Below are 10,862 nucleotides of genomic sequence, written 5' to 3'. Positions count from 1 at the left end.
CTCCTTACAATTACAGGCATATTATGGTGCCACACTACACTTTCATATCAAATAAGATTAAAAGTTGTCAAAGTATTTACCTGAATTAATAATGCATAGAAGTAATTTGAAAACATGAGTGCTTTTGTTTAGCATATGTAGGAGACTAGCCAAAAGAATGTTATTAAAAGTTAGCATGGGAAATTTCAAAGAATGCCTATAGGAAAAAAAAACCCTGATTGTACTTAAGATATTTTGTGGTTTAACCTCCTCACAGAGAAGAAATTCATAGTTTCAGAGATTTCAATTTTTCAGAATTCATATTTTCAATTTCTTTTTTCTGCTTTCTTTGTCATTCACAGCCCCACCCCGGTAAGGAGAAAAGAGGGGACAGGGTATATTTTCTACAGCCTTCTCCATATAGGAAACAACATAACCATCAAAATATGAAGAGTGGGTTATCACTCTTCTGCTCTTTCCTATGAGCAGCAAAGAGTGACAAGAGAGGGAGAAATTTTGGCATCCCATAAAAAATATTCTGAAAACAGAAATCTAAAACTCTTTGACTTCACAGCTTTTTCAGTTTAACTTGTAAAATCAGAAATGATAATCAGAATATTTCTCATATGCTAATATATTTTTCGTATATCTACCCATTTTTTTATTAACCAGAAGGAGATCTGGGCTGTACTTGGAATCTTGGGCTATCAGAGGAAGCCCTCCCAACTACAACATGATACCTGGCTTTCAGGGAGCAGGATAATGCTTCCAGCATCCCAGTCCACATGAACACTCTCTTTCCAGAGAAGCCATGCTGGTGTGAAACACCAAACTCCCTTGGTCAGTTAGATGAGTATTTGTGTGTGCTCTGTTTTGGACCTCTATGCTCCTATCAGTCGTGGTACCACTCCCTGTGTAGTCCAAGATAACCAGTGGCTGCTACTTTATTCACCCCAAGATGTTCAATACCTCCTTAGACACCTATTGTCCACAAAACATCAACCCCCCTCGCCCCCCCAAAACTCCAACCCCTTATGAGTCTGTTTCCTTGGGAGCTGGGAATAAAATCAAGGCAGTAAAGGGAGTTTTGCACCCCTTTTTCCCTGAGTCTTTGCCCACGTGCCATGAGTCAGCAGGAGTTGCATCAGCTGCATGCAAAAGCAGGTATATGCCAAAAATAGTGTGAATATCCCTCACCAACCTCTTCAAGTACCCCAAGCTGCACAAGACCTGGCGCTGAACAAGTTTGAGTGGACAGCCAAGAGCCTGCCAGGAGGAAGCAATGCCATGGCTTTGCTCTCAGAGAGATAGGTGACTCTGGTCCGGGCTGGGTTTACTCCCATTCACCCATCACTTCCCCCTTTTCCTCAGGGATGAAGCCACAGCCCAGAATCAGTCAGTAAGGCCAGGCAGGTTATGTGGAGGAGGCCCAGCCTGGGTGCAGGTCAAGGGAATTCTCCAAGAAACAAAAAGTAAAAATCTAAGGGATGTTGTACTCAGCACAACCTTTTATTCTTATATATCACAGTATTAGTTATCTTACTAAGGGCAGGTTGAAGCTAAAAAATATGTTTATATAAAAAAGTAAAAATCAACCAACCAAAAAAGCCCCAAAACCAGCCAACCCTTGCTGACAGACACAAGGTACAAGTCACAAATTTGAAAAGAAAACCCTTCCTCTTTAAACTATAGGTAACAGAGCTTCACCACCTCCTTGCATAAGAGTTGAGACAGGTATTTTATGGGTTCTTCAGGACCCAGGTCCAGCTACAGGAAATTGCCCTGAATGGAGAGCATTTCCCTGTTTAAAATGGTCCTAAACTGCAACTCATCCTGATTTCTTACTGTCTTCATCTCTCAGAAATAAAGGTTTGAGTTCTCTGTGTCCACGAGCTGCAGGTTGCTGGTTTCATGTTGTACCAGGCACTGGTAGAGGCCTACGATACACATTCGGTGAAAACATTTCAGGCTTTTTAAGTGTCAGCTGGTCTGTGATTTTATCTATCAAGCTATTGTGTTCAGAGAACCTGCAGTCAGGCATGGACCATACGAACAGGTGAGTTACAGATACAGGTTTGTCCTGTTTTCCTACTTCTTGCTACCCTCCCCTCTATAAATTAATGACACTACTAAAATTCCGAGGGCAGAAGGTGAACAATAGTCTCCAGCCTGCTGGGAGCTGACAGAAATATTGCTGGGTACTTTCCAGACTCCATGCTATGTGCTGCCCTCAGCTCCATGAGGAGCTGCTACCTCCTTTTTGTCTCCTTTTGGCATCAGTCACCAGTCAGGCACTTCCTTCAGGGCTCCTGTTGTGTGGCTGGAGGAAAAGCAGAGATTGGCTACCCTCACTCAAATCCTACAGCATCCACCCTTTGCTGCCGTGCCCATGCATCTCCCCACTTCCCTAGCTTGTGCCCCAGCAATTCCACTCAGTTGCCTAAAAGCCAAGGTTCAGTCTCTTCCTCCTCAGGCTGGGGCTGTCCCAGTTTCTTCAGATGGCTCCATCTCTGCCATGTGTATCACCAAGTCACACTCTGCTGCCCATAAAGGCAGGTAGTTAGCTATTTTGCAGCATGTTGCCAAGGAAACTGCTGGAGCTGAAGGACTGCAAATAGTTCTAGCCTGAAAAATGGTGAGCACTGCTACTAGAAATATTGCTAAAATTCATAAACAGCTACACAGATATTTTAATAGCTCTGGCATGAGCTTCAGATAAATGTCCATTTTATTTTATCACAGTACTGATTAATTCTAACATTTCCCATCTCTGTGCATCTTCTTTAAAAGCAGCCCACTGATAAAACATAGCCCTTAAAATAAACTTCAGTTTATTTTTCAACAGCTGTCCAAAATCCACACTAAATAATACTTTGCTATGCTGTATCTAATTGAAGACCAGATGCCGTTGAACTGAAGTCATCAATACCCCGCACAATTTAAGGCATCTGCTTGCATAAAACAGCTTACTTTTTTGACTCTTTACCTTCCAGCTCTTTGGGCCAGGACCAGTCTCATCTGTAAGGTGCATTACAAGTATAGGTAGTTGTAAAAAGAAATATGGATTGCCATTCTTCTCATGACAGAGAGGATAAATTGTAAATTTTTTATTGCAAAATATTAAAATAAATTACATTTTACAAAGACTTAGCAAATATTTACATACAGTGTGATTCCAGTGACAATCAGCAACAAAGAACAGACAGACAGGCATATTATGGAGTGATAAGAGTCAGAACTGCACAAATGTGAAAAGCCATATGAAAGACAAGGTAAATTTTAAAAGTTAAATCCATCACAAATGGAATGAATCCCACGAGGCACAAAAATTACATGTCTACAAAGTTCTTTTGTTAAGTCAACAGACATATTGCTTTTTGTTCTCCTCGTCTGTCTTGCACGCTCTCCCAGATCAACTGGAGGAAAAATAAAATCTTCGCACATACAGCTGTGTCACCATGGATCTGTTACCAGATCTGGTTTTAATTCTGCTCTGTGCTCTGTGATATCCATTGCCAGCAACAGATTCACGAATCATTAGTTCAGAAAAATTAAACACTCTGATTTTGTATTTCCTCAGTGACTTCGTACCAGTGTATCAGATGGGTCAGGCTGCCTGATGTGAGACAGGTATCTGAAAGTGATGCCCTTCTGGTAAAAGCAGGCTTCAGTAATGCAATACAAACCCAAGAAGCATCACAACGATGTCATGAAGAATGGGGTCACATAGTCTTATAGCACTTAAAAAGCCTTTTGTAGGAACAGACTACCTTGGTCCCATTTCAGGATTTAATTTTTGAAAAAAGAATAAAATTCAAAGTACTGGCTCATCTTGGCAAAATTAATAAGTGAATCCATCCTTCACATGATGTGACTGGAAATAAAATCTACTTGTAGGCAACAATTAGAAAGAAGAGTTTTCACTGCTATTCCATCCCTTCCTTATACAAGCTTTTAAGCTTTCTTCCTTCCTTAAATATCCCCCTTTCCTCTCCTTCCAGGAAGAGACCTGTCTCACCTATAAAACTAACTCCACAGCTTTAAGAAAACTGCTAACATTATTAGTTAGCTAAATGAAATCAACAGGTATAAAAAAAACATGCTTCCAGACTGACCAATTAATTGAAAGAACTACAAGACATAACCAGGTAGCACTGGGGAATTCACTCAGAGACACTTTTGGAGCTGAATAGAACAAAACCCAGCCTGGACACCCCTCTAAGTCATTACATGTAAATCTGAAGGCAAAAAGATATTAGTTTAGATCCCCCATGCTGCTTCTTTCTTTTCTCAAGACGTGGAAGACAGGCAGGCAAAAAGCTGCCCTGTTTAGCTCTTCGGCACTTCTGAGATGGCACCATAATATTAAAAACCCTGGGAATGGTTCAGCTTTTTGGAGTGAGCCATTATGAAAGTTATGCACCAACCAAACCCCTCCAAAACTCTGAAACATGTAGGGCTTAACGAGACCAATTCTGTTGGCCCCCGTGTAAAGAGGAATTTTTTCCCAGTGTTAAGATTACATTAAGGCACATGGTGGGATATCTTGAGAACAGTTTTGTGAGGTGTGATCATGTTTCCCTGAAAAACTGGGAATATTGTACTTTGTTTTAATAAATTTAAACTATTACTTTAAATCCCATGATACTTATTATGCAGACTTATAGTCTATGCTGACTACACTGGGAAAGGCCAGTGAGCCACATCTAGCTTGATAATATGAAACAGATCCCATCTATTCTCGGCTCTGGCATACAAGTGCACTTTGCTACACAGAACAGAGTCTGGGTTCCAGTGTGCAACATCCCCTCCCAATCAAAGCAGCCCAGCCAAGTGTCTGGGATGTATTATTTCAGTATTAAAGAGAATTTTTTCTTTCTTTTTTTCTTGTTTTTTTAAATGAAGATTGGACTACGCTTTTCCATTTCACACACTTGCTGAAAGTCTTTTCTCTCCCCGTTGTCCTGCAGCTCTCTAATTGTTACTAAAACTTTGATCTTTGCATCAATAATGGAAGACAAGTTGGAGGACAACAAAAACTATATGGAGTGCTTTCTCATTTTATTTTAAGTTAGTGTGAACTTTTTAAAACAACAAATATTAAAAAAAAAGAGAAGGCTAAACTGACTACACAAGCAACCTGCAGATATGCACATAACCCTACCTAACATTTCTTACAGTTATTAAGTACAGCTGTCAACCACAGCCCTTCAGATACAAAAACTTTTGAGGGGCTTGGAGTAATTTTATAAGAGTGGGGATTAAAGTATCATACTAGAAGTAAATAAGAATCATCTTGACATGGCCTCTCCCTCTTTCCTGTCAGATACAGGTCAAATTCATCCAGCCACTGCTGCTCCAAATAGTGTAAATATAATAAAATTGATTCTCATTTGAAATGAGAATCTCTCTTCAACAATACTACCATAAATTGCAGATTAAATATAAATCAAAATATGTTGACTTCACAGTTGTTTAGTTTGACAGGTGGACATGAGTTGGCCACAATTTGGCAATTGTGTTCACGTTTTATTTGAAAAAATGTCATATATGTGGAAAATTCTAGCAAAGAAACAGAACAGTAAAGACAGTCCCTTGTTTCACAGTATTTAACTTCAAAACTTCCCATCTAAAGGGTATCCAACCAGAGTGCTAGCTTCCCATATATCCTCCTTCTTCCGTGGGACAGGCCAGCAACTGAAGCTGCAGCCAATATTTGTAGTTATCAGAAATAGCCAGTAATTTAAGATTAGCCTTGCAAGGTTCCAAAAGGTCTTCTTACAGAGCTAGTGAGTCTGCCAGCATTACACTGAAAATGAGACTGGGACAACTTTTAACTGTTCACTGAAGTTTGGAAACTTTCAGACATACCAGAAAGGCTTAAATACTCTAAAACCAAACAGATCAGCAGAACCTGACATGTTAAGGTTTAAAGGTCTTGGTTATTTTCTGTTCCAAGTGTATTGGATAAAACTGAAGTCAATACCTCTTGCCAGCATATAATCAAGAGCCTCATGTGAAAGAGTTGTCAGGGTTAATGCATAGACATAGGAAAAGAAAGAAAAAGAAAACCATGGTAAAATTTCTTTGTAGCCAAAACAATTTGGGCACACATGCTATGAACAGACATGCTTCCTTCTAGTGAGTAGCCCATTTCCAAGTCAAAAGATAATACTTTTAGAAGCTTAGAGCCAAAGTTCCTTTTAACAAAAAAGTGCCTTATGGCCCGAAGTCACTTGATCACATCTCAGTTTGCCCAAGGTTTGATATTGCCCAACCTTCTATCAAGTGAGACAGAATAACCATTGTATACGCACAAAGGTCAAACTAAAAACAAAACAAAACAATGTATGAAGTGTAATCAACTGTTTCAAAAATCATCTCCCATCCAAGTCATGACTGAAGTACCAAGGCAGGGAGGAACATCAAACAACAATACTGACTAACACACTGCCCAGATCAGCAGCAGTGCTACAGGTCCCTTCTGACAGGCATTAGGGCATTTGGAGAATATCTGTGATTCCCAAGGTGATTTTTTCCTTAGAAGAACAGTGTCAATAAAACTTCACCTGTACACAGATACTGTATAAGGTTCATTCAAGTATTTCCTTTAGGAAATGGACAGTGGAAGGACACTTTCAACATTAAAAAAGGTCATTGCATCCTGCTTGTGCCCATACATGCTTTGATCAATAAGTCTTCCAGTCACTTTACTCTTTTAGTCACTTTACTCAGTTCTGGGGCTGATGTGCAGCTTCGCAGCCCAACTGGTGAGCTTCATCCCAGATTCTTTCCTTGTTAGAGGGCTCCTTCTCGATCCATTCCTTTGGAACTCTTAATATTTTATTTATGAAATTAGAATTCACTGTAATTTGACAAGCACTGACATATTCTACGGAGATGTTTCAGAGCTTCCTTCTCAGTCTGCCAGCACAGCTCAGCTCAGATTTGCGTGCCCTGGCATTCCATCCAAAGTTTCTCTTTAAGTACAGTCCCATATTTTTGGCAGTAACAACTTAACAATGAGCAACCCCCTTGATGTCAATTGTGATAAATGCCAGATTCAAATCCAGGTTTTCAGAGGTGAAATGCTAATGGAGTAACCGAACATATTTGATGCCCAAAACAGTCTTGCAACAGTATAGTTACACTCCCAAACTATTTCCTCAATGAAATGCATGAACTCAGAGCAGATCCAGTGTATTAACTAGTCTTTTCTATTTTGTTCAGGAACCATAAAATCTAAAGAAGGAGTGGGACTCCAAATTCAACTGTTATTTTACAAGTCTTTCAGAAAAGCAAGCTGACAGGCTCAGAAGCCAACTTAGGATGGGAAAAGGAGATTGGAGTTTCTTAGTCTGGGACTTGTTTTTGTTTTCAAAGAGACAGGAGAAGCTGCAAACACACTTTTCTCCTTGCTCTGTGTTCAATATGCACTGACCCCTTTCAGAAAACCATTGTCCAGCACGCTTCACGTGGCAGCCTTCACATTGCTTACTGTATTATATTCATTCATCAGTTGTTCATAAGGCACAGAAAGTTCTAGCTCGTTATTGGTAAAGGTAGATTCATCAGAGGATGGGAATTTTACCAATTTTTTTGCAGTTTCAGATTCCTCTGCAAGATTATCATCCATAGAGGATTTTGACGTTTCCTCATCATCTGAGATATCTTCCTCTTCATCATCATCTTCATTTACAAATGTTATATTGGCATTCTCAAATATTAAGGGCCGATAGTCTCTGGAATCCCACACTTCACCTTCTTCTTCACTAATCCTGTCCAGCTGGTTCACAAACATGGTTCCTTCTAGAGGGCTGTCTCCAATATTTTTGTCATGGAGAGGTCTCAGTACATGACCATTTTGAATGTCCAGGGAAGCCTCATCATACTCAAATGACTCCGTTTTTGTGTAAGTCACCTGAACATCTATGCTGGCATTCATTTGTTTGGCATTTTCCACTATAATCATTTTGTCATTGCTTGTCTTCAGGGCCTTCTTCCCAATTTGCTTTATAAGGTCATTGTAGGTCTCTTCCTTCTTTGAAAGAAAACTGAAAATGTTGACATCCTTTGAGGTACCCATTTGAAGGGGTTTTTTAGGCCGAGGGTGGTTCTCAAATGACTCTTTTCTTTTTTTCCTCCGTTTCTTGATTGCTTTGTGGACTTCCACAAACATACTGACCTTCCAGTTAACAAAGAGTGAGAGCCAAGCTAGTCCCAGATAGATCCATAACTCCACAAAGTATCTGTAAAGCGCATGATAGTTTGCATCTGGATTTACACCTACAGGAAATTAAAAACAAAAACATTACTGTAAGAAGACTCACAGCTGATAGACCTTTGAAGTTATGACCCTGAGAATTACTCTCTTCCTCTCTAAAAGAGGACTCACTTGTCCTCTTTTGTTATTTGAACACCTTTGCACACCTCTTTGTGTCCTCACTTGTTATATGAACACCAGAGTGGGGAAATGAAAGAAAAAGTTGATTCCACATCTTCCACTTCTTGGCCATGTGTATTCTGACCACTGGACTAACAAAATAAAAATGAAGCATATTTATCCTTTCCTTGTAAGATATAAAAGTGAGCATTTTCCTGTTTAAAAATTACAAGTCTTCTTCCTGCCACTGAAGTATGCATATATAGGTACCTTCCTTGAGAAAAAGATTCAGAGTTCCACTTACGAGGACTGAAGTGCTGAACGAAGCAGTGGATTTTAGAGAAAGAAGGGGTTTAGGAGGAGAGAGGAATATGCTCAGCATTCCCCACTGACTATTTCTAGGCAGGTGTAGAAAACATTGCCCAATGCCTACACATCCTGCCTAGTATACTGGATCCCATTCAGAGGTGCACGACTAACGTGGTGGGCAGGGTAGGTCCTTGCCCAAAATACAGACCTGGGGTACCAGAAGGACTTAAGGGCTCTAGAACTTGGCTGCAAAATTAACCCAATAAAGGCCTTAGGTGTCTACACCAACACTGAAGAGCCAGATCCACCCAGCCTTAACAGAATATTCTATCCTGCAAAATATGCTGTAAAAGCTTAGAAAACATCTTTTCAAATTAAGAGTTTGAAAGTAGAATTGTGACACTGTGCGTGTAATAAAATAACACATAAAATACAATTACTAACCAGCAACAAAATCTCCAAATCCTATGGTGGTGATAGTGATGAATGAGAAATAGAGGCCTTCAATATAATTCCATCCTTCAGTCATCATGAAGACAAAGGGAGGAATAACCAGATGGACCAAGACACCCCAAACAATGAATATAGCTGTGCATGTAATTTGGGCTTTCCTCTGCAAAGAAAAAGAAGAAATCAGGAAGCAATCTCAATTTTTTTTTTCCCACCCATGGCACGAAGAATCATCTGACAGTACCAGATATTTCAGTTTTGTGCTAACAATTCAGCTACCATAATTAAAAGTCCCTAAAAGTGACTGAAGTAAACACACTTTTTTTTCCTTTAGGTAGAACTGCCTATTCTTACAACTATTTGCTCAAAAAGGATTATTTGCTGATAGTTTTCTTGCACGCTCTTGGAAGAGTTTAAGGAGTCCCTAGTATTTTATAAATTGGCATGGGATATGGACATAGCACTCTAGTCTAAAAAGCCATCAGTACCTCTAATTTTCCTTTTACTCATTTGAATACAGAAGATCAGAAGCATTTTAAGTTGTTTCTCTCCCATTTCTGTTTCCTTCCCTTTGCCACTCATGTCAACCTCTGAACAAACCTCCGCATACACACATATTTCACTATTATTTTCTGTACTTTCTTCTCAGGTGCAGACCCAAGAAATTTCTTGCTCTGATTCTGAAACCAGGACCTAAAAGCAGTCCCAGTGCCCTCCAGGCACTATGACCCTGCATTGCCTCCCATTTCTGTGCAGAGTTAGAACTGAGAATTCACTTGCAGCGGGGAAGGGAGGAGAAAGAAACCCAAACAAATGATCAGCAAAAAACCCCAAAATGCCACAAACAAAAAAACAAAAGCCAGTAGCTCAGAAAAAAATATTGTTTGGCAGTAGGTTCACTTCACAGCAGGAAACATTTGTGCTAGCATGCAGGCAGGTGGGAGCCAAGCAGGACAGCGTATTTTCATTCCTGTGCCTGAAGAGCTTGAATGAAATGTCTGTGAAATGGAGCCTCAGGTACATTTGTTGTAAAGGTCTTTAACATAAGACGTAGTACCAAAGGTTTTTATGAGGTCTCATTTTGCTAAACTTCTTGCAGAACTAACACATCAGACCCCATCCCTCTTTTAGTTCTTTCAATGCAACTCCATTTGGGAAAATTTGTGCAAGTTCATTTACTACAAGATAAACAGGCAAGTTATGAAATGTAAGCTTAATTCATGGATCAAAACTACACAGTTCAAGGGTAAACAAGTAAGGGCTTACCAGGCTTACTCCTCTTTTCGTCAGAAACTGGCCCAGCCTCTTGGCACGTCCTCCAAAGAATTTCCCCAGAGCACTGATCCACGTCAAGCAGAGAGGGACTCCAAAAAGCCCATAAAATATGCAGAAGAGACGCCCAGCGTTTGTCTTTGGGGAAACATTTCCGTAACCTGAAAGAGATAAGTATGTCCTCCGTCTGTTCTGGCTGAAGAGAATTCAAGGCAATTCTAGCTGTGCACAAAACAACACTGTGTGGGCTCCTACTGTCTCAGGCACTCCTTACCTCACCATCTAAAAGGGATTTAGTTTACTCCAGCTGCCCATCTTCTGAAACTGGATGCATTCCAATTCTACTCTAACAAACACATATTCCATTACTGCACTTTAAGTGTTCCCTAGATTTTGTGCATCTTTTTCTGGACAAGATGGGATAAATAGAAAATAAAGCTCATCTCAAAACTTCTAATATGATGTCCTA

The 10,862-nt window shown here is 39.9% G+C and overlaps 1 protein-coding gene across 1 annotated transcript in view; it reads right to left on the bottom strand.

Moving 5' to 3' along the window:
- Positions 1-3,064: 3,064 nt before the first annotated feature.
- KCNK5 (potassium two pore domain channel subfamily K member 5) overlaps positions 3,065-10,862 on the bottom strand; it is a 35,434-nt gene continuing 27,636 nt past the window's right edge. The window contains exons 3-5 of the mRNA XM_009091479.4: positions 10,388-10,554; positions 9,116-9,284; positions 3,065-8,265 (exon numbers count right to left, since the gene is read on the bottom strand). Of these exons, the coding sequence (XP_009089727.1) occupies positions 7,451-8,265; positions 9,116-9,284; positions 10,388-10,554 (1,151 nt within the window). The 3' untranslated portion in view covers positions 3,065-7,450. The remainder of the gene's footprint in view (positions 8,266-9,115; positions 9,285-10,387; positions 10,555-10,862) is intronic.

The sequence above is a fragment of the Serinus canaria genome, chromosome 3 (assembly GCF_022539315.1).
Source record: "Serinus canaria isolate serCan28SL12 chromosome 3, serCan2020, whole genome shotgun sequence".
Lineage (NCBI taxonomy): Eukaryota > Metazoa > Chordata > Aves > Passeriformes > Fringillidae > Serinus > Serinus canaria.
The sequence above is the reverse complement of the archived record's forward strand: the minus strand, read 5'-3'. Positions and strand labels throughout refer to the sequence as shown.